At 37.2% G+C, this 25,056-nt stretch overlaps 1 protein-coding gene across 7 annotated transcripts in view; it reads left to right on the top strand.

Annotated features, from left to right (window-relative positions):
• The window catches only part of b4galnt4b (beta-1,4-N-acetyl-galactosaminyl transferase 4b), a 99,456-nt gene extending 74,486 nt beyond the window's left edge, over positions 1-24,970 (top strand). For 5 of the 7 annotated variants that reach the window (XM_058782653.1, XM_058782651.1, XM_058782648.1 and 2 more), the window contains 9 exons: positions 6,134-6,277; positions 7,771-7,880; positions 9,101-9,201; positions 9,302-9,375; positions 17,368-18,634; positions 20,081-20,430; positions 20,634-20,787; positions 20,990-21,062; positions 21,411-21,726. In XM_058782653.1, coding sequence (XP_058638636.1) covers positions 6,134-6,277; positions 7,771-7,880; positions 9,101-9,201; positions 9,302-9,375; positions 17,368-18,634; positions 20,081-20,430; positions 20,634-20,787; positions 20,990-21,062; positions 21,411-21,722 — 2,585 coding nt within the window. In that variant the 3' untranslated portion in view covers positions 21,723-21,726. Of the gene's footprint in view, positions 1-6,133; positions 6,278-7,770; positions 7,881-9,100; positions 9,202-9,301; positions 9,376-17,367; positions 18,635-20,080; positions 20,431-20,633; positions 20,788-20,989; positions 21,063-21,410; positions 21,727-24,021; positions 24,149-24,358 lie in introns of those variants that run through there. The other 2 variants (XM_058782654.1, XR_009272136.1) reach the window with 2 other exon arrangements.
• The last annotated feature ends 86 nt before the right edge of the window (positions 24,971-25,056 follow it).

The following is a 25,056-nucleotide window of genomic DNA, read 5'->3' as shown; positions in this document are numbered from 1 at the left end:
ACCTGTCTCCCTTCCATTTGTTTTGTTTACGTGTTTATTTTTATTTTGTAGTCATTGTGTTGTGTAATCATAATTTCTTTTGTATAATTATAGTTTCTATTATTTCAAATTTTTATTTTTTGTTTTTAGGATGATTGCTTTGTTAATCATGGTTATATTATTGATCAGTGTTGTATTTAAAGGGTCTGTATTTGTTCTTTATTGGCAAAAATATTTTACATTGAATATTTTACATGTATATCCAAAGTATTTGCATTCTGTACAGCTATACATATAAAACAGTGCAAAATTTTAATTGAAAAAATATATATTTAAAAGATACATTTTAACTGACAAAGAAACATAAGTGTGATGTTAATTCATAAAAAGCAAAGGAAAATGAAATAAGCAATGATACAGTAAAATGAAATATTTTTTTCTGACTGCTAGAGTTAATGAAGCTATTTTTGAAACTGTATGTCCTCAGAAAAAAAAAATGCAAAAATTATACCCTTAAGGTGCAGTAAGGTGAAATTTTGCTAATGATTTCCATACATTTCAACTGGAATCTGTGCTATTGAGAGTTTTATACAAAGGGCAAAAAAGATTTGCAGATTTTTCTCATATTCTAGTCGGTCACATGCAGAGGTGTCATGCTCATTCAAACAGATTTTTGAGCCACATGGATTTGAACAACATGATCTCACAGAATTCCGTGTAATGTTCACGGACTTAATTAACCTCCGAATCTGTGGTGGCATCACGGAATCGCCGAAAATTCCGTGATGGGCTCACAGAAAAAAATCCGTGATGGGCTCACAGAAGTGATACCAATGTAAGTCAGTGACAGGCATCAGCCGTGCTCCACGCACGGAAACCCTTAGCATCCATGTGCCGACACGATACTGGGAAATGTATCGTCATCATTATTGTTCAGAACTGGGTAGGTTTAGGGTAGGGGTGGGTCAGGTACTCCAGTGAAAGTATAACTGCATCGGAGTCACTCTTTTTACGTGGTCCGATGCAGCGTTGGTGTTGAACCAGTGAATCCGTGCGTGGACCACGGCTGATGCCTTCTGTGAGCCCATCATGGAATTTTCGGCGATTCCGTGATGCCACCACAGATTCGGGGTTAATTAAGTCCGTGAACATTACACGGAATTCTGTGAGATCAGGTTGATTTGAATGCTGTTTTCAAAAGACAAAAAGCGATATTTTGACATTTGATAATTAACCCTTTGAATATTTTGCTAAATTTCGTAGTTTATAGTAAAATTTCGTAGTTCATAGTTCATAGTAAAAATTATGCAAAATAATTTTTTTTTTAATCGAACTAAGTGTTGTAGTATAACCAGTAGGAGAGAATAGTACATTGTGTTACAGTGAAGTTATTGCATTTTTTTTTTTTAATCACAGTGGTTGTTGATTTTATTTCATTAAACAAATCATAAACATTAAGCAATATATATATATATATATATATATATTTTTTTTAAACTAAGTGTTGTAGGATAACCAGCGGGAGAGCAGTGATGTGTGGACTAAATCTGGTGACAGTACAGTGTTTTACACTGAAGTTATTGAATTTTTTTTTTCTAATTACAGTGAAATTATGTAATATTTTTCATAAAATCATAAAAATTACGCAAAGCATTTATTTATTTATTTTATTTATTTTTTTATTTTTTCAAATCCAGACCAGTACATCCAAAGTTAGTACTTTATTTGATAAAACTGTTTTTTTGTCCAATTTGTCCTTGTTTTTCATTTTACGTATGTCCAATTACAATTGTTTGGAACTGCAAATTTGCTTGGACTATTGAATAACCAATAAAGCCATATGGTGCATTACTAAAGCGTCAACAGAGACATCAGTCAGAGACATGCAGTCTTTCAGCCTCCTAATGGCACATTTCTGCTCCATCTCTTTGTCTGTTTTCTTCATCTTGGATGTTACTATAACATCCAACACCCTTATATTCTCTCTTTTCATCCCTCTATCAGTGTTGTGTACTTGCTTTCTGCATTGCTGCCATCAGTGATGGACTTTGGTGCTGTATAACTTACACTTGCCAAATGTAACACATTTGCAGTGGATCGATAGGACTAATTAAAGTGTGTTTTCATCAGCGGCTAGCTGAGCAGACAGTGTTTTGAGCTCTCATAACATCAGGAGATAAACCATAATGAATAGAGTCTCCCTCACATACACACACCTGCATGCTTCAGTGCCCATAGACTGATCACCAAGGGATTGTCTTAAAGCGTAGGCAGTTTTACAGTTTACAGTCTTTAAGCCTTCGGGAAGTATCCATGTCAAAAAAAAGAAAAGCTGATCCAACCAGAAAAGAAGTTTCCCAGAGTGAGGTTGGATTTAGAGTTTCATCAGGGGGTTGGGGCCATTGTTCATTTAGTTGACGAATAATTTTCATCATAATTTTCGTCAATAACATTTTTTTCACTGACGACAACGAGACCATAACGAACGAAAACTCTTTTTGAATGACAAAAATTATGACGTAAATCTATTGACATTTACGTCAATGAATAAAAACGAGACGAAAATGTTAGGGAGGGACGATTTGGGAAGAGATTCATTCAAAACTAATCTGCTGTATAGGAGGTTAGATGCGAACATATGAACCGGCAGGACATAAGCTAAAATACACTTGCTGCATGGCGCATAAAACGTTCAAAAATGCAAATATGTGGGAGTAAGAGAAGAGCAGGCATATGGATACATCTGAGGACGCAAGAGAGAACTCAATTCGGTCCGGTTTTCTGAGCGCAGACACTGAAGCATACACACACAGAAAGCGTCTCACAGCGAGTACTCTTTCACGTCGCATGAACGGAGAAATACACACAAAATGATGTCGAAATGTCCGTTTTGACGAGTATTCACGTAAACACAGTTGATTACGTCTTAAGTGAACGTAAACAGTAGGGAGAACGTGTATCAGTACAATGCATCCATTGCATCCGTGCATTCGGTTTCGGGACAGCAGCCTAATTTAGTCACTATTGTCCAAGTCATTGATGTTAATCAAGCAACAAAAGAAAGACAGAAAATCACTCACTGCTCTTGACTGAATCACTTAGGAGCCCTAAAGATTAATCTAAATTTATTTATAGAAATAAATATGTCTGCTTGAAAGAATGAAGAATATGGTAAACAAGTTGTTATAAAGAATGCATGATTAGCCTATATAACCATTGGTATTTCATTAAAAAGAAGACCATGTTCTTGTTCTTTATGAGAAGTGGTTTTATTTAATTTTAACAAAGGCATGTTGTGTGTCACCGCAGTTAAATCGCAGTCTATCATGATAAAACCGAGTTTGGAAATTTTAGAGAAATGCTTAATAAATGCACTGTAACTAAACCCATTCGATTTTAGCCGACTAAATTTACTGTAGATTTAGTCGACAAAAATCTTATGCTATTTAGTTGACTAAAACTAGACTAAAACTAAAAACAATTCAGATGACTAAAATATGACTAAAACTAAATGGCATTTTAGTCAAAAGACTATGACTAAAACTAAATCAAAATTTGCTGTCAAAATTAACACTGTTTGGGGCACAGCGATGTGGATAATATCGAAGAGAAACAGCTGTCAGTTTCTTACAGCTGTCCATGAGCATCAACAGTCAACTTTAGAGCATTTGATACACTATTTCCAGTGATAATAATATTGTGAAATAATTTAAAATAATGTTTTTCTGAGCATTACTTAAGAAAAATGTCTTATTATTATCAATATTGAAAACAGTTGTGCTGCTTAATATTTTTGTGAAAACAAGTATAATTTTTTTTTTTTGTACGTTTTATTAATTAGCTGAAAGTCCAAATTAGGAGCATTTATTTGAAAGAATTTTTGCTGTCAGGTCTGATCTATTTATGATCAACAGATGTTAATTTATGCCCATTTGTCACATTAAAAAAAGCATGGTTAACACACCTTCAGAAAGTGTGGAGCCTAATCTAGGATTCACAGTTTTAATCAAGGGTTCAAAAAGGTAAACCTGGAACTGGAAGTAGGTTTCAACCTTAGTATTTCCATCTCTGCACCTTTTTTAGGTTACTAATCAAATAATTAAATTTGTGACACTGATCATGTGACTGTTTGTACATATGATCAGATGTTCTTGCATCTATGCTTTTTGGATCTCAAATCATGCTGGAGAATATAAACATCAGGTTTTACACAGCTTGAGTGCAGTTGTCATTAAAGTTCATAAAATTCTCAAATTCATCTACATTTCTTTTATTTGCAGTTTTTCTCAATCAATTTGACACATTTCTCCAAACTCAGGTTACTGTTCTCAAAACGGTTAACACAGTGATCTGAACACTTTGTAATTGTCCTAAACAGATTATAATATGTTTTCATTCATTCATACAAATTACAAATCACGCAAATAATTTTCTCAAAACAATGTGCACCAAACTCTCACATGTTTTCATAATAGTTAATACAACCAACAATATTAAAATATCTGAAAAAAAGGTTTTACACAAATCACAAACATTTATGTACCATTTGTCCAAACACAACAAACAAAACTCTGTCATTTGTCCTTATATCAAATGAACATGGTGTATTTTCGATTGGCCCTAAACTGATAACTACTCAGTTAATCATACACTCAACACGGGAAATGCAGTTTTCCTAATCGTTTACACATTTATCACAATTGCTTTAGAGTAATAATGAAAGGAAAAGTATACAAATAGCAAGAATGAATATGCAAAATAAATAAATAAACGGGGGTTAAAGAAAGAGGTGTAAGTCTATAAAGCGGTGAAGTGGGTAGAGAAAGGGGTGTAATAAGAGAGAAGATGAAAAGTGTAACATGTACAAAGAGATGAGCAGAGAGGAAGATGTGAGAAAAGAGGAGAGAAGAAGGAAAGGGAGAAGAGTAAGAGATGAGTAGAGAGGAGGGCATTGGTGTAGTGGAAAGAGCATGAGGAGAAACTGTAAGAAGACATGGACAAAGTGGTGGACGGAGTGGTAGAAGGTGCAGATGAATTTCAAACGAAGAGATTAGACTTATAAAGGGTTGTATGATTGCTGATAGTACAGTTATTTAGTCCTCCTGGGACAACTTCTGTTATTTACTGTAAATGTCCAAACATTTTTCAGAATTTAAGTTTGAGATCATTCAGGTTATTTTGAATGGAGCATTGTTGACATGGTGGTCCACAATAACATCACCAGTCACAAAGGAAGAGGCCTGTGGAGATGTTGAGACAGGAGCTTGTCAAGCATGGATTCAACCTTCTTACACTTTTTCTCCTATGATGCAAGCGCAGCAAATATGAAAATGCAATGAAATTCTCTTCCAGATGTAAATGAAAGGCCTGATCAATAATTCAGGATAATTCATGTATACAGCAGCGTGTGTTTGTTTAAAGGGGCAACTAGTTTTTCAGATGGGTGATAGGAGTTGGAGAACTATTTTTTTTTAAATATTTTTACAGCTTTTTTTGTTTGTTTGTTTGTTTGTTTATATATATATATATATATATATATATATATAACAAAACTCCCTGTTGAAGAATTGCAATAAACATGTATTTTCATTAGTGTATTTGTGCATCTACAGCAGAATGTGTTTTATAATCATTAGAGAACAAACCTATAGATTTGATGTTAATATTTACTTTTAATAAACGCATTACTAGAAAAAATTGCAGTGCTTCATTTTGCAGTAAAGTTGAACTGTTTGGTTAAGGTTATTTTGTGTTTGGATGGCTGTGCTAATTGTACATTTCATTGGAGAAAAGTGTCAAATCGATTGAGAAAAACTAATAAAATATTATAAATATAAAAAATAATTATACATAAACGTAATAATTATAAAAATGAATAAAAAAAATAGTATAAATAGTTATGCAGATAAAACTTGAAATTAAAAGAAAAAAACAACAACTTGCAATATAGTAGCATCTACAGTAGTCTCAGACTTTTGGACCCTAATATATACTGTACAGTATACACTTCTTTGTCAGCTATAGAAAAGCCAATATTCTACCATTTCTATAATAGCAAACAGCAGGGGTTGTTGAATGTTAGTCTGTTAGCTGATTTAAATTCACATGCTGTCTCTCGCTGTCCTTATTCTCTGTCTTTCTCTGTCTCTGACAGATGAATCCAGTCTGAAGATGAACAGTGTTCGTCACATCCCACAGACTGTGGCCAGTCACTCTCTCGCTCTGCGGGTTAACCACAGGACAGAGATACATACTGCAGATATGCTCAAACCAGACCCACGAGACACCTTCTACAAGAGTGAGTGTTCCCTACAGTGTATATGGATATTGAGGTCATTTATGAACACTGTCCAGTTATATTGCTGGATCTCAGTTGTAAATCATGCATTCACCTGACCCAACTCATGCTTACTATTGGTTTAATACCAGCGTTGGGCTAGTTACTCAAAGAATGTAATATATTACTCATTACTAGTTACTCCTTTCAAAAGTAATTTTGTTACTTTACTTATTACTTTCTGGCAACAGTCATTAGTTACACTACTAGTTACATTACTTTTTCTTCACGCCCCACAGAAGTTATAACTGTGTATCTTCCAGATCAAATTCTTCTAGAATGTTACTAACAACATATTTTTGCCTCATCATTTGACCAAAATCCATATTGGATCGCAGTCAGAAGTTATTACAAACACTCAATAGTGATTGATTGTGGCATTCAAGTAGAAGTGTTGGATTCATCTCATTAATTGTCATGTGTAGCTTGAAGTAATTTTTCCGTTACCCATATGCGATTAAATTTCATTATGTATTTTATCAAATCACATGAGTTTGTAAGAAACTATTTAATTTTCCAAAAATATTTTGAATTAAATTAATATAATGTAGCACATGCTGATCAGAGGGAGGTAATGCCAGAGTAAAGTAAAGCCACAACTTACACAACATATCTTTTTTCCTGACAAAATCATTATAATGCAATATTTCTATCTGCTGAATGTAAGCTTTTCCATATTCCAAGCTTGCCTGCTGCACCGGGGACATCACGAGTCATGTGCGAGTCATGAAAACTTTGAAAATAAATCTAGGAATTATTTGATTGTTAGATTTTAAATCAGCGGGGCTGAGGCATCAGAAGTAACTAAGCTGTTTTATGGAAAGTAACTGTAATATTATTACTGAAGTCTTATTAGTAATTAGTTACACTACAAAAAGTAATATTATTACAGTAACTAAATTACTAGTAACTAGTTACTGCCCAACACTGTTTAATACAATGATGGATATATAATGACATAATGTGATATATCATATATAAAGTTTTACATCAGCTAACGAAACTGTCCATACTGTATGTGTTGAATTATTTTCTTGCAGCATTCTAGCACCGTTGTGTGTACTGTATGTATAGCTGTGGTTGGTAAACAAAATAAACAGCCATCTCTCAGGATAGACAGTGTGGATACTGTGGTTTGCAAGCGTGTTCATGTTTAATTGCTTGTGTGGAAGCTCTGCAGCGCATTAGTAGATCCATATGGTGGTGTAGATATAGGATGTCAGCTTGTTAGGAGCTGCACCACTGAATATGTGACAGTCAGGACTGAGATACAAGCTAATGGTGATGAATGGAAGCCGTTGAATATCTGTATGGAAATCAGCAAACTGATTTTTTGTTACATATTTTTAATTCAGATGAATGTAAAATGCTTGTGCTGAGCAGTTATTTGTGTGTCAACTGTCTTCTGAAGGGTGTGGGAATTGTCTCATGTGATGACGTATTTGTTGTCCTAGTTCCCATGATAGATCAGTCCAGGCTGGAGAATGTTCTGCCATCTTGTGTCTACTCTCCTACCTATGTGGTGAAAGACTTCCCTATCGCTCGCTATCAAGGCCTGCAGTTTGTAAGTAACAGTCTCACCGAGCACACTCTCTGTGTTAATGACAGAATGATGGCTGCTGATGTACTAAATGTGCTAAAATATGCAGTTGATAATTCACCTCACTCTAGTGCAGCTTTGGCTCAATGAAAAGTTGCTTTAAGCTTTGCAGTTGTGGTCAACTTTAGGGCATTTGATACATTATTTCAAAATTAATTATTACAATTTAAAATAATGTTTTCTATTTTAATATATTTTAAAGTGTCATTTATTCCTTGTTATGGCAAATCTACACATGTCTTATTATTATCAATACTGAAAACAGTTGTGCTGCTTAATATTTTTGTGAAAACAATTATACGTTTCAGTATTTTTTTAAATAGTTAAAAGTTCAAGAAGAGCATTTATTTGAAAGAATTTTTGCTATCACATCTGATCAGTTTATGATCAACAAATATTAATGTTGATCATAAATTGTTAGTTAACAAATATTTAATAATAATAATAATAATAATGACACTAGAGTTTCATTTTATAATAAGCAGGATATTGAAAAATTATTTTATTTTCATGAACCGGGGGGTCTGGGACCTACTAAGGGGCCTCAGCACACTTCTGGCCGCAATTTTAAAACAAGTTGAACATAAAAATGATAATTGATATCATATTCCTTATTTGAATGTGTTTCGCGACATTTTTATCAAGAACCAGTCTTGTAAAATCTGGATAAATGAGGAAAAAAGTGTGATTTCGATTTCCATAAAAGCCATTAGAATTTCTGAAATTAACATATAATATAATTTTCTAGTTATGTCAAGCTCTGAAATTTATGGCTTGCTATATGCAAGTTAAATAAATAAATAGTGTAAAAATATAAAATTGACTGGAAAATTGGCTGATCATAAAGAGTGTGATTTTGAGTAACATTCAGTCCATTTATTTTTTTTTCTTATTTTTATTTATTTATTCATTCATTCATTTATTTTTGAAAAAGGTGGATGAAGTGGACCTGCTATCTCTAGCAGTTTAGAGCAAACATTGCCCTCTTTTGGTCATCCCTGTTAAACACAAGTCTGAGAAGAGAGGGTGGTGTGTATGTTAAATGTCATGCTGTGCAATTACAGTCACTGTTTCCAATTCTTCTGATTGTCTTATTTGATACACTTTGGCTTAATATTTCAGAAATACATGTACCAAATATCTAATGTACCTAATTTCTCTTATTCTTATGTGTTCTCAACCAGGTCTACCTTTCTTATGTGTATCCCAATGACTTCACTAGACTTACTCATATGGAGAAAAAGAACAAATGCTTCTACCGAGAGTCTCCTGTCTACTTAGAAAAGTACGAATCCTGGCTGATCATGACAACAAATTAAGCAATAACCAAATAAGTAAATAAACATATAACCATGGCCCTGTTACTCTTTTGAATTGTCATGTAGATTTGGCTTCTACAAGTACATGAAGATGGATGAGGACGAGGATGACCAGCCTGTTTTCTTCCCCAAACCTGATGGTCTGTGTTCAGCTGGCATCTTAATAACAGATAAGAATACAGCAGCTGTTTGCTCTCTTTAAAATCTCACCATCTGTAATGAGCCAAGCGACATATGTGTTCCCAGGGTTCAAAATTAACACAAACCAGACGGCAAATGTGAGTAGAAATGGGAAGTAAGTAAATAAAACAGTTGGCCGCCAACTTTATTAGGATCATTACATGGTTTAGGTTACACAGTTAGTAAAATACAGTTTGATTGTCAATTATACAAAGATATTGTACAGTATACGGCTATCACATTTCACATTTTTTTGTTTTCTCTTTTTTTTGGTCAATGACTCACACTCAAGATCCGAAAGAAGGAAGGCAGATAGAGTTTGTAACCATAACTGTGAAAAAGCATTTATAAAGTGTAACCTAGTGAGGATGTGTCATTCCTAGACCAGTCCTTCTGAGGCTTCAAGGCATGAAATGCTAGAGACGGTCTAGTAAGTGCACATAGATACATCATAAATGTTTCCTCCCCCGCAGTCACGACATGAAAATACTATTAAAATGATAATTTAAAGAATATTTTATATTAAAATTTTTATATTAACTGACTTTCTGTTAATGCAGTGCAGGTAATGACAACCTTCCGTTGTCTCCAGTGGTTTACAACATGTGCATTATGCCATTAATTTACAGTAAAACAAAAGAAAACATAATGCCTTTACCTCAATAATTTTTTTTTTTTTTGTCTTGCATAAAATAGTCAAATAGAACAAGCTCAGTATCAATTAATTTTTTAGCTAATTATTTTTTTGTGAATTGGAATCTGTGCAAAGAATTCAGAGGATACACCTAATGAGACCTAGTGCAAATCCTACAAAACAGGCAGAATGAAGGACGCAAAACAAGGTATGCCTACTAAGGATCCTTCAAACTGAGACATCCTTTGATGGAGCTTCATGAAGTGGCAGTCTAGATATGCAGCCTTACAAGGATGCATCCGTCTGTTTGAGAAGCTTTGTTTGAGTCTGTTTGAGTTATCTTGGTCCCACTTTATATTAGGTGGCCTTAACTACTATGTACTGTACTTAAATCAAAGAATAAGTACTTAATATGTTCAAATTGTATTGCAAAACAATTCTTCTGCTATTGAGGTGGGATATGGGTAAGGTTAGGAACAGATTTGGTAGGTTTAAGGGTGGGTTAAGGTGTAAAGGATGGGTCAACAGTGTAATTATAAATGTAATTACAAAAAATGAATTACAGATGTAATTTCATGCAGGTATTTTTTTTATTAATATAAGTACAATGTAAAAAAAATGTATGTACACAATGATTTATTTAAATGTAAGTACATAGTAGTTAAGGCCACTTAATATAAAGTGGGACCATATCTTCTTTTTTGGTGGCAACCAGCGTTAAGGTGCAATACTGCCTTCTACTACACTGATGCATCAACCAGCATATAGTTTTAACATAATATCAATATTTAACTTATTTCTTACATTAATATTTCCTATTTTATATATATACAGTATTGTTCAAAATAATAGCAGTACAATGTGACTAACCAGAATAATCAAGGTTTTTAGTATATTTTTTATTGCTACGTGGCAAACAAGTTACCAGTAGGTGCAGTAGATTCTCAGAAAACAAACAAGACCCAGTATTCATGATATGCATGCTCTTAAGGCTGTGCAATTGGGCAATTAGTTGAAAGGGGTGTACAATAGGCATGGAGAAATCAAGAGTTAGGAAACCACCAGAGACACCAGCAACCAACCTGATCGGCTGAGAAAACAACAGTAGTTGATGACAGACAAATCATAAAAGCTGTGAAAATGAACCCTAAAAGACGTGTCTGTAAAATCACCAACAACTTCCAGAAAGCTGGGGTGATGCTCTGACAATCTACTGTCCTCAGGAGACTTTGACACAGAACTACAGATGCTACATAGCAAGATGCAAACCTCTGACCAGCTCCAAAAATAGAAAGGCGAGCCAGAAAAGTTTTGGAACTATGTTTATGGACCGATGAGACAAAGATGAACCTGTATTGAAGTGATGGGAAAGCAAAAATGTGGAGAAAAAAAGGGAACTGCAATGATCCCAAGCATACAGCCTCATCTGTAAAGCATGGTGGAGGTGGTGTCATGGCATGGGCATGCATGGCTGCCTCTGGAATCCGACTGAACATGAATTTCACCAGAAGAAGAGGAGGCTAAAGGCAGAAACTCCCCAAAACAAGCAACAATTGGAATTGGCTGCATTAAAGGCTGGGGAAAATATTTCGAAGGATGAGACCAAGAGTCTGGTGATGTCTATGGGTCACAGACTCACTGCTGTGATTGTGAGTAAGGGATCTGCAACTAAATAATAGCTTTTAATCTTTTATATCTGCCTTATGTTCAACTGTCCCAATACTTATGCTCACATCAATGAGTTCCAATACTTTTGGAGGGCACTGTATATATATATATATATATACAGTATTGTTCAAAATAATAGCAGTACAATGTGACTAACCAGAATAATCAAGGTTTTTAGTATATTTTTATTGCTACGTGGCAAACAAGTTACCAGTAGGTGCAGTAGATTCTCAGAAAACAAACAAGACCCAGTATTCATGATATGCATGCTCTTAAGGCTGTGCAATTGGGCAATTAGTTGAAAGGGGTGTACAATAGGCATGGAGAAATCAAGAGTTAGGAAACCACCAGAGACACCAGCAACCAACCTGATCGGCTGAGAAAACAACAGTAGTTGATGACAGACAAATCATAAAAGCTGTGAAAATGAACCCTAAAAGACGTGTCTGTAAAATCACCAACAACTTCCAGAAAGCTGGGGTGATGCTCTGACAATCTACTGTCCTCAGGAGACTTTGACACAGAACTACAGATGCTACATAGCAAGATGCAAACCTCTGACCAGCTCCAAAAATAGAAAGGCGAGCCAGAAAAGTTTTGGAACTATGTTTATGGACCGATGAGACAAAGATGAACCTGTATTGAAGTGATGGGAAAGCAAAAATGTGGAGAAAAAAAGGGAACTGCAATGATCCCAAGCATACAGCCTCATCTGTAAAGCATGGTGGAGGTGGTGTCATGGCATGGGCATGCATGGCTGCCTCTGGAATCCGACTGAACATGAATTTCACCAGAAGAAGAGGAGGCTAAAGGCAGAAACTCCCCAAAACAAGCAACAATTGGAATTGGCTGCATTAAAGGCTGGGGAAAATATTTCGAAGGATGAGACCAAGAGTCTGGTGATGTCTATGGGTCACAGACTCACTGCTGTGATTGTGAGTAAGGGATCTGCAACTAAATAATAGCTTTTAATCTTTTATATCTGCCTTATGTTCAACTGTCCCAATACTTATGCTCACATCAATGAGTTCCAATACTTTTGGAGGGCACTGTATATATATTAGTGCTGTCAATTGATTAAAAAACATTAACTAATTAATCACACATTTTTTCTGAAATGAATCACGATTAATCCCACCTAACATAAAACAAATTTAAATATAATTTCACATTAAATCTTCAAATTAGATTAGATTAGATTAGATTAGATTAGATTCAACTTTATTGTCATTACACAAGTACAGGTACAGGGCAACGAAATGCAGTTTAGGTCTAACCAGAAGTGCAATAGTAGCAAGTGCAGTATATACAATGGTTGAATAAGTGCAGGACAAGGATATGTACTGAGTATATGTATAAATATATATAGAAAGATGGTTATTAATATAAACAGAATTTACAGGTGAATATGTATAGTGAATAAATGTACAGAATTTACAGGTGAATATGTATAGTGAATAAATATACAGAAATTACAAGTGAATATGTATAGTGAATAAATGTACAGAATTTACAGGTGAATATGTATAGTGAATAAATATACAGATGGCTATTACTATAGGCAGAATTTACAGGTGAATATGTATAGTGAATAAATATACAGATGGCTATTACTATAGGCAGAATTTACAGGTGAATATGTATAGTGAATAAATGTACAGAATTTACAGGTGAATATGTATAGTGAATAAATATACAGAAATTACAAGTGAATATGTATAGTGAATAAATATACAGATGGCTATTACTATAGGCAGAATTTACAGGTGAATATGTATAGTGAATAAATATACAGAAATTACAAGTGAATATGTATAGTGAATAAATGTACAGAATTTACAGGTGAATATGTATAGTGAATAAATGTACAGAATTTACAGGTGAATATGTATAGTGAATAAATATACAGATGGCTATTACTATAGGCAGAATTTACAGGTGATATGTACTATCAATATAATATATATACAGATGACTGTTACTATAAACAAGGTGTAAAAGTGCAGTGGAAGTGATTGCGTATTACAATTAGACATACGGTGCAAAATATTAATGTAAGCATTGATAATGTAACAACAGTCGGCAGTGCAAATGAGCATAGTCCAATTTAGGTATGGTAGTGCAAGATACAAAAGTAAACAGTTGTTACTGTAATAAAATTTACATTCAGTAGTGCAAATAAGGCAGATGTGAGGTAGGAGAGAAGAGTTAATAATATATGAGGAAGTGGATCAACGGGGTAGAGTTCAGTAAAGAGACAGCTCTGGGGAAGAAACTGTTCTTTAGTCTGCTGGTCCTGGTCCGGAGGCACCTGAAACGCCTGCCGGAGGGCAGGAGAGAAAACAGTCTGTGGGCTGGGTGAGAGGAGTCCTTAAGGATGCTGCGAGCTCGATGCAGACAGCGTTTCCTCTGGATGTGTTCGATGGCAGGTAGTGGAGTCCCTGTGATGCGCTGGGCAGTTTTCACCACCCGTTGCAGTGCCTTGCGCTCCGCAACAGAGCAGCTCCCATACCATACTGTGACACAGTTGGTCAGGATGCTTTCTATTGCGCAGCGATAGAAGTTCACCAGGATAGCTGAGGAGAGCTGATTCTTCCTCAGTGTCCTCAGAAAGAAGAGGCGCTGGTGAGCCTTCTTGACCAGGCTGGAGGTGTTGGTTTTCCACAACATGTCCGCCGAGATGTGGATCCCCAGGAACTTGAAACTGGAGACACGCTCAACAGCCATTCCATTGATGTGGATGGTGTCGTGTGTGTCTCTTGACTCCTTCCTGAAGTCCACGATGAGCTCCTTCGTTTTGGTGGTGTTGAGGAGCAGGTTATTTTCAGTGCACCATGTGGCCAGGTGCTGGATCTCCTCCCTATAGGCAGTCTCATCGTTGTTACTGATGAGGCCAATCACCGTGGTGTCGTCTGCAAACTTGACGATGGAATTAGATCCATACACAGGCTTGCAGTCGGAGGTGAAGAGGGAGTAGAGAAACGGGCTTAGCACACAGCCCTGTGGTACACCAGTGTTAAGTGTGATGGATGTGGAGCAGGTGAATCCTGATCGAACATTCTGGGGTCTGTTGGTCAGGAAGTCCAAAATCCAGTTACACATTGAGGTATTGATGCCCAGGTCTCCAAGTTTGGCTATTAACTTGGTTGGGATGACAGTGTTGAATGCTGAGCTGAAGTCAACAAACAGCATACGTGCATAAGTGTTCTTATTGTCCAGGTGAGTGAGCACAGAGTGCAGTGCCATGGAAACTGCGTCCTCTGTGCTCCTATTGCTCTGGTAGGCAAACTGGTGTGAGTCCAATGTGGATGGTAGAGAGTCTTTTAGGTGTTCCAGGACCAGCCGCTCAAAGCACTTCATGACGATGGGTGTGAGTGCTACAGGGCGGTAGTCATTAGGGCACCTCGGACTAGAGTGTTTTGGCACTGGCACAATGGAAGTGCATTTAAAGCATGTTGGTACGGCTGCTTGGGCAAGAGACAGGTTGAAAATGTCTGTAAAACCCCAGCGAGCTGCTCCGCACATGCCCTGAGAACACGACCAGGGATGTTGTCTGGTCCAGCAGCCTTGTGCGCGCTGATCCGGCTCAGTTCCTTGCAGACATCTGTGGAGGAGAGTATGATTGGTGGGTGGTCATCTGAGGGATTGAGCTTGGTGGCAGTTTCTCTGTTGTCTCTTTCAAAGCGAGCATAAAAGTAATTTAGCTCGTTCAGGAAGTTGACATCAGTGGCTGCGGGGGTGGAGTGGGTGGGTTTGTAGTCACTGATGGCCTGAATGCCCTGCCACATGCGTCGAGGGTCAGAGTTGGAAAAGTGTCCCTCTATCTTTAGCTTGTAGCAGTGCTTGGCCTTTTGATGCCCCTCTTCAGGTTTGCTCTGGATGTGCTGTAGGCTTGTGCATCTCCTGATCTGAAGGCAGTGTTGCGTGACTTCAACAGGAGTCGCACTTCCTTGTTCATCAAGGCTTCTGATTTGGATATGTGGTGATCTGTTTCTGGGTTGTAACACTGTCAATGGTGATATTGATATGATCCAATACAGAGGAGGTGTAAGAGTCAATGTCTGTGTGAGCGCCACTGGTGGCTTGAGAAGCAAACATACTCCAGTCTGTGTGTAGAAACCTTTCCTGGAGTGTGGAATCTGCCCCCGCAGGCCACACTTTGATGGTCTTCACTGAAATTAATGTACAAACAACATAAAGACAGTTTATTTTTAATATTTGTTTAATGGCATCTTTTTTTTTATGACTGAAGGCTAGTATCACTGATACCAGTACTACTGATGTCTCTATAAAATAGCTTTTTCCTTCCCTAATATTTAACCATTGACTATAGCCATTGGACATTACAGTATAATTCAAAGCTATACATTTTAACATTTATTAGACTTTAAAAATTAACTTGTAATTTAAGTGAACTTAAAACAATCTTCACATAAACCCATTATAATAGATGTCATATTTACCTGTGCCCTTCAGCAGAAATATGTAGCCTACAGAAACTGAAGTTATCAAACACTAAATTCTAAATTAAATATAGATGAATCCTTAAAGCTATAAAAGTTATTAATTTCCTCTTTTTTTCTGTTATTCTTGATGAACAGACATCACAGCAGCTGGTTATTATGTTATTTTGGCTGTTATTTCTTTAAGAGTTGAACATGACGCGGATCTGACACGCATCCTATTTTCTCTCAACTCTCTTCACCTTTTCTGACCCACTTCAGGTCTTAAAGTCTCTACTAATGAACTGACGAGTTGAATCGGGTGTGTTAGATGAGGGAGACAGTGCTGGGCTGCTCCAGGACAGTTTTGAAAGCCATTTCAGAGACATGTTCTTAAATGTGACTCATGTAATATATTATATGCATACACGGTTTTAAGGCAGCTTCTTGGTAACTTCATGACTTAACTGATCACGACATTGCATGCATGTAGTTTCATTTGCGCTTTCATGTGAAATGATACAGACTAGTGCAAGCCCAGTACCGTTTCCGCATTCGTTTGACTCGTGCCTTGCGCTGAAGTGACGTTGGAGCGCGCATCTGAATCGTCTCCTATTTGATGTGGTCATAAAGATGTTCTGCGACTGAATAAATGAATAAACTTCTTGTCGAGAGAAAAAGTGACAGAAATAGTTGTGAGTGGGGTGGCCAACCCTAGCCCTGCCCCTGCGTTAATTGCGTTAAATATTTTTAACGCGTTAAACTGGAAAAATTAATCGCCTGCGTTAACACGCTAATTTTGACAAGACTAATATATATATAGGGAAAAAACACAATGTGTGTATTTTTTTCTTTTTTGTGCTAGGTGCATCGTTCTTCAAGTGACTACAGTAAACAAAATAAAAGTAATACAGTGTACCAGTAATAAATATTTATAACTGTGATAAACTGTGTCAATGTAAAAGTCAAATTGGCATATGTAGCAAATAGTTAATTTTGGACCTTGTGTGTGCATTTGGACAGCTGCAACATGCTGTGTGTAACAGCATGGATGGAAGGCCTGGAGATGATAGTCATTAGCTGTAGATTTCCATCAACACTGCAGCAGCCTCACTGACTCTTTAATCATGTCATTAAGCAATTCTCATTTCAGATTACATTAATTATTTAAAGGGCTTTGGTTTGATGGGACTTGTCTCTTCTGACAGATTTCCTGGAGGAGGAAGAAGGCGTCGACCCAGAGGAGACAATCAATTCCAGCAACCGGCCAGTCAAGAAGACTAGTCCACCCTATCAGACATCAAGAATTACAGTGTCCACTGCCTCCTCCAAGCCTGATAGATTAGACAGGGGTTCAAAGAGCTACATCTTTCATCAGGGAAGGCAGTACATTCAGTTAAAAGAGCGAGAGGGGAGTACAAGAACGAAAGGGGAAAGGTTTTATAAACACTCTCTGGTGGTGGATGATGAAATGACAGAAATAAGACAGGCAAAGGGTAGTACAGGTGCGTTAGAGCCTCAAAGTGGGTCTCTAAATGAACAGACGGGAGCGAGCGAAGAGCAAGGGGAATCTCAAACACTTGTGCTGGTTCAGAGAGGGCGTTCTTTAACATGGCTACTGCCTGACCCAGGACTGCCAAACCAGAGTAAACTGACAGAAACTTCTAGCCCACCTGTGAAAGGAAGATCCCCCTTTAAGCTTCCTCAGAAGTCCCCTCTCTATGTCTTGGCCAATCGGATTTTAGGTAATGCAGGCAAACCTGTGGTTGGGACCAGTGTGGAAAAAGAGACTAATACCAATAAAATTTACATCACCAGACCCCGTCCTCCAGTAAGCAGACCAAAACCTCCTGTGGAAGTGTTTCCTGGTGTGTTCCTTTATCAATCTAGAAAGACCAAGAGGCTTGTGGACTTGAGTTCAAAATGGAGGACCTTAAAAACACAAGCAGCTGCTTCTCTCCCCTGGCAGAACTTCCCCTTAATGGGGCTTAAGACTTCCACCCAATCTGCCCTGTTAAAGCACAGTCATCCTTCCTTGCCTACAGAGCCTGGGCCTCATAATAAGGGTGACCCTATAGCCTCCATATCAGATCCAGACAGCTTGCCCCCTTCAAGCTCAGAAAAGAGGGACCACCCTGGGTTAAACTCGTCTGAGAACAGCCGTCCTCCGGAGGTGCAGCCAACAAAGGTCTCAGAGATGCCAGAGGGATCAGACATGGCTCCTCGGAGCAGAGGCCTTGAGGAAGGAGAGATGTCAGAGTACAGTTATGAGGAGACTGATGTGAGGCCACACTTGTCAGAGGAGGCCATAAATTGGCAGCGGACCTTCAGTGTGAACCCTGTGGACTTTGAGCTGCTGAGGTCAGACTGGAACGACCTGAGGTGTAACGTCTCGGGGAACCTGCAGCTTGCAGAGAACGAGGTCATTGATGTGATCTCACAATACATGGAGAGGCTGAATGAGAGGAATGGAGGGTGGGTGTGATCTTAAAATGCAAATGAGGATGTCTAAAGGGATAGCTCACCAAAAAAATCTAAATAATTATGTACCCACTCTCGTCTTCCAAACTAGTATAAATTTCTTTTGATAATTTTAATCCAGTATTAATGTTACACGCATTTGTACCGACAATTTTTTGGTAAGCGTCTTTCGGTTCAGTATGCATGTATACTGAACAAATACAGCATTGTTTGTGCAATTTACATGTTTGCATAAATTTTTTCTTATATTTAAAGATAAATAGTATTTAAATTCAAGTTTTAGCTCTGTTGTTAATTGTAACCTTATAGTAATGTAAAAGGGCTCCCTATAGTTTAGAACATAAACTGAGGTATTTCTGTGTTAATTCTTAAGAAAATGTTAATTATAATAGAATTTATTTATAGAAAGAGCAATTTGTTCAGTAAATCACTGTTTAATTAAAAAATTAAATTTTATTTTTAGTTTTGTCGCCCTGCTGTATCGAAATCATACCGAACCGTGACGTCAAAATAATATTATATTATTATAAAATTATAAAGAAAGCGTTTACATACAGTAGGCTTAAAGGCACAGTTGGAAAAACAGCCTTTTTAACACTATGAATAATTATAGAGAAGACTATTTTAGGTGTAGACTATGGAAGCCCGTTTCAGCCACTGAATAAAAAATAAAAAAGGTTATTGCGACTTTTTATCTCACAATTCTGACTTTTTTTCTCATAATTGCGTGATACAAACACAATTCTGACTTTTTTTCTCTGAATTGCGTGATATAAACTCGCAATTGCGAGTTAAAAAGTCATAATTCTGAGATATAAACTTGCAATTGCAAGACATAAAGTCGCAATTCTGAGAAAGTCAGACCTGCGAGATATAAACTCACAATTCTGAGAACATATCAGTCTTTTTTTCCCCCTCAAAACTGGACTTTAACTCGCAATTACGAGTTTATATCTCGCAATTCTGTGAAAAAAAAGTCAGAATTGTGAGATGAAAAAGTCGCAATAACCTTTTTTTTTATTATTATTATTCAGTGGCGGAAACGGGCTTCCATAGTAGACAACTTCACTAATAATATGGACCTTAGTGAAAAAATATATATATATATATAATTCAAAAATGAATAAATATGACCCCTTTAAATATATGTGTGGGTTTTTGCTGCTGAGCCTGCAGCTCAAGTGTAGAGCTATCTTTTAATTCCTACCGTCAGAACTCCTGCTGTTAAGCAGTCCCTCAGTGGGTCGCTTTATGCAGTTTTATCATAACAAATGGGAAAGCTTTATTACTCCTGACACAACTAGATTAAACAGGATACGTGGTGTTACAGTATGTACTTATATTTATCATGTACATTCCTTATTGTCTCATTTAAATGCACTCTATTTACAGCAACTGTTCTCTTTTTTTTCCCCTCACTGTTTCTTACCTCTCTGTCAGGATCTACACGCTGGTCCGTATTGTAAATGTAGAGAAGAGGAGAGACTCAGCCAGGGGCAACCGTTATTTGATGGAGCTGTTGTTGATGGAGGGAGGAAAAAGAGTGGTGCGGCTGTCTGACTACATCTATCTGCTGTTGCACCGCAGTCGATATGAGGAGGGAATTGAGAGCAGAGAGGGAACTTTACCTTCATCCCACCATACACCCTCTAAAAACCCACCGCCCAGCGGCTCCAGTACCCAAACACACACCACCACACCCTGGAGCACCAGCTGGGCCAAACCCCTGCTCTGCCAGCCGACCATGTTAGGATGGAGACATGACGTGATGGTACACTTTGTAGTACCAGGTATTTAAAACCTGTTTATGCATATTTATCAAAGCAATGCAAATACATGTACATAAACGTATGAGGACTGAAGAGAGCATGTCAATTTGAAAATAAAGCCAGATACCGGACATTTTAGGAGCTCAATATAACTAGTTTCATTTATGAATAGCTTGGCAAACTGCAATTTCATAGCCACTCATCTGAGTTGTCTTCTGTGACAGTAAAGAATCAGGCTCGCTGGGTGCAGCAGTTTATCTCAGATATGGAGCTCCTGCACCGTGAGACCAAGGATGAGAATTTCAGCGTGATCATCGTAGACTTCCAGAGCAATGACATGGATGTGGAGCAGGCACTGAAGGAGAGCACTGTGCCCAGGTGAGTACTGAGTTCTTGTGTCTTTTCACTTTTAGCAAAGCACCTGCAGAGCTGAGTCCCTGCATAGATCTTCACAGGAGGATTCCTGCATTAGAAGCTCTTGATGTGAGTCCTGTTTTTGGGCTCACATACTGTATGTACCTGTGAAAAACTATCTTTGTCTCTGTTTGCTTGTTTTTTGTTCTTGGCTCTGTGTGTGTAGGTATGAGTATCTGAGACGTGAAGGGAACTTTGAGAGATCATCTGGTTTACAGATGGGTGTAGACACCATAGAGGTGAGAGAAGTTTTTTACAGGCCTTTTCTATTGTAAATATGTACAATACCTTGGGTGATCAGTGTCTGGGAACAATATTTTAAAGTTATTGTGGTGCACCTTAAAATGTAATTACATTGCCTTGTTAATTTTAATGGAAAATAATGCATTTTTATAGCTGATTGAAGAGCTCTCCTTTCAAGAATGGAGGCTTGTCTAGAAGATGTTTTGGGATTTTTTTTAGACATTTGAAAATTGACAAATAATTCAAAACATAACTGTAATTTTAAAAAGTAATATATTTACACATTTTCACAAGAAAGTTGGTTGCACAAAGCAACACTGGTGATGGTGTAACATCATTTCCAGGACAGTCACAGCATAGTGTTCCTGTGTGACCTGCATATCCACTTCCCTCACAATATCCTGGAGACTATTAGGAAGCACTGTGTGGAAGGCAGACTCGCCTTTGCACCCATCGTCATGAGGCTGGACTGTGGGAGCTCACCTCTGGAGCCTGATGGTAAAACATATACACAGACACTTTTAGAGACAGCTGCTAAGCACATACAAACACATATGTTTAAACACCAGTTGTGCATAATGTGTCTGACTCTATTTCTTGCATATCCTGTTTGTTTTAAACAGAGTCGTATTGCTCTCTTTAGACATAATGTCTAACAGTTTACTTCTTACTTTTTTTACTTTAATGGACCTTGGTGAATAATAGAATACATTTATTACAAAAACATAAGTTCATAGTAATTCAAAACGTTTGAACCGTAGTGTATGTGTAGATTAACTGTTATAGCAAATTTATTCACTGAAATAAATATGAAAATCTCCACACCAGTGGAGATTTATTCACCAGTTTCATTTGACCACAAGCAGGATTAATATGTGATATGAGAAGACTCAGAGGAACTTTACCTTCATCCCACCATACACCCTCTAAAACCCACCGCCCAGCGGCTCCAGTACCAAACACACACCACCACACCCTGGAGCACCAGCTGGGCCAAACCCCTGCTCTGCCAGCCGACCATGTTAGGATGGAGACATGACGTGATGGTACACTTTGTAGTACCAGGTATTTAAAACCTGTTTATGCATATTTATCAAAGCAATGCAAATACATGTACATAAACGTATGAGGACTGAAGAGAGCATGTCAATTTGAAAATAAAGCCAGATACCGGACATTTTAGGAGCTCAATATAACTAGTTTCATTTATGAATAGCTTGGCAAACTGCAATTTCATAGCCACTCATCTGAGTTGTCTTCTGTGACAGTAAAGAATCAGGCTCGCTGGGTGCAGCAGTTTATCTCAGATATGGAGCTCCTGCACCGTGAGACCAAGGATGAGAATTTCAGCGTGATCATCGTAGACTTCCAGAGCAATGACATGGATGTGGAGCAGGCACTGAAGGAGAGCACTGTGCCCAGGTGAGTACTGAGTTCTTGTGTCTTTTCACTTTTAGCAAAGCACCTGCAGAGCTGAGTCCCTGCATAGATCTTCACAGGAGGATTCCTGCATTAGAAGCTCTTGATGTGAGTCCTGTTTTGGGCTCACATACTGTATGTACCTGAGAAAAACTATCTTTGTCTCTGTTTGCTTGTTTTTTGTTCTTGGCTCTGTGTGTGTAGGTATGAGTATCTGAGACGTGAAGGGAACTTTGAGAGATCATCTGGTTTACAGATGGGTGTAGACACCATAGAGGTGAGAGAAGTTTTTTACAGGCCTTTTCTATTGTAAATATGTACAATACCTTGGGTGATCAGTGTCTGGGAACAATATTTTAAAGTTATTGTGGTGCACCTTAAAATGTAATTACATTGCCTTGTTAATTTTAATGGAAAATAATGCATTTTTATAGCTGATTGAAGAGCTCTCCTTTCAAGAATGGAGGCTTGTCTAGAAGATGTTTTGGGATTTTTTTTAGACATTTGAAAATTGACAAATAATTCAAAACATAACTGTAATTTTAAAAAGTAATATATTTACACATTTTCACAAGAAAGTTGGTTGCACAAAGCAACACTGGTGATGGTGTAACATCATTTCAGGACAGTCACAGCATAGTGTTCCTGTGTGACCTGCATATCCACTTCCCTCACAATATCCTGGAGACTATTAGGAAGCACTGTGTGGAAGGCAGACTCGCCTTTGCACCCATCGTCATGAGGCTGGACTGTGGGAGCTCACCTCTGGAGCCTGATGGTAAAACATATACACAGACACTTTTAGAGACAGCTGCTAAGCACATACAAACACATATGTTTAAACACCAGTTGTGCATAATGTGTCTGACTCTATTTCTTGCATATCCTGTTTGTTTTAAACAGAGTCGTATTGCTCTCTTTAGACATAATGTCTAACAGTTTACTTCTTACTTTTTTTACTTTAATGGACCTTGGTGAATAATAGAATACATTTATTACAAAAACATAAGTTCATAGTAATTCAAAACGTTTGAACCGTAGTGTATGTGTAGATTAACTGTTATAGCAAATTTATTCACTGAAATAAATATGAAAATCTCCACACCAGTGGAGATTTATTCACCAGTTTCATTTGACCACAAGCAGGATTAATATGTGATATGAGAAGACTCAGTGGAATGATTGTTTGAAAAAGGTTACATCGGAATATAATTGGTTATTTATATGGAGAGAGGCTAATTTAATTTATTTTCTTATTTGCCTTTGTCAGACACATTTTAGCAAAAACAAATTTGCATATTTATTCTGATTGGTCAATATATTGTATGCATCAGGCTGTCAGCCTCCTCTGGCATTTTGGAAGTGATTTCCCTCGCTTAGGATACTGCAATTGTTTTATGCATCTTCTAGGTTATGCACATTGGCATGAAATTCATCAAAACTGTTTTTGCTAAATTTGTTTAGAATGCATTTTTAAGAGACTGGGAGATCTCCACTGTTTGTGTACATTTATCTGATGTCTGATTTCTCACACAGGCTTTTGGGAAGTGAATGGCTTTGGCTTGTTTGGAATTTATAAGTCTGATTTTGATAAAATTGGTGGGATGAACACGGAGGAGTTTAAAGACCGCTGGGGAGGAGAAGACTGGGAGCTGCTGGACAGGTAACTAAATGAATTCCATTGCGAATGCCAGTTTGTTCCGGTAATACTGTATGATAATGTTCCATTACATAACATTAGCTAATGCATTAATAAACTATGTGGCTTAACTTTGAGAATGTGAAATTTAATATCAGACCAATCAAGTTTCAGTTCCAGCGTTGGTGTAACTACTGTGTTTTGTCTCTCTTCCTCTATCACATCTTCTCTCAGGGTTCTGCAGAATGGACTAGAGGTAGAAAGATTGCGACTGAGGAACTTTTACCACTATTTCCACTCCAAACGGGGCATGTGGAACATTCCTATTAAAAGACCATCTCAAGGATAACAGGAGCACAGAGGACCCTGCTGTTGTTTTTGGCTGGCTTAGTGTGTGTGGTGGCCATTTCTGCCCCAGTCGATGCTCAGGGGAACATAAGCCTGCCACACTGTTTGATGTGAGTGCTGGAGTTTGATGAACAAGATTCTCTTAAGGGCTTTGCCAAGTTCATTCAACTTGATGGGTAAAATATGAATCTATGAAGAAACCAGGAGAACACTGAGAGTGGATAATTGAAGGCACATGCACAAGAGACATTTTAAAATGCTTCTTTGCCAATCTTAAGATTTAAAAGAAATGTGAAGAGAGGGGGTTGTCTAATATTCTGCAGTTTGTCTCTTTATTTCAAACTTAATGAGTAGTTTAAAATAGCAGAGGTTTATTCAAAATACTTACAATAGAGGGTGCCAAATTATAAAGAGTGTTAGACCTACACAGTAATAAAGACAAGTTTTGATGAAAGGATAATTTCTGTGAAATTGTTTGTAGAGGATTTAGGTATGTGCTTTTCCCTGTTGAAATTTCTTATTTTGAAGAATAAATAAAGTTCATTAAAATGAATCTTGTTCAGATATTATTTCAGCATAATCCT

Source organism: Onychostoma macrolepis, chromosome 07 (genome assembly GCF_012432095.1).
Source record: "Onychostoma macrolepis isolate SWU-2019 chromosome 07, ASM1243209v1, whole genome shotgun sequence".
NCBI lineage: Eukaryota > Metazoa > Chordata > Actinopteri > Cypriniformes > Cyprinidae > Onychostoma > Onychostoma macrolepis.
Note: the sequence above shows the minus strand (reverse complement) of the source record. Positions and strands in the feature narration are given on the sequence as shown.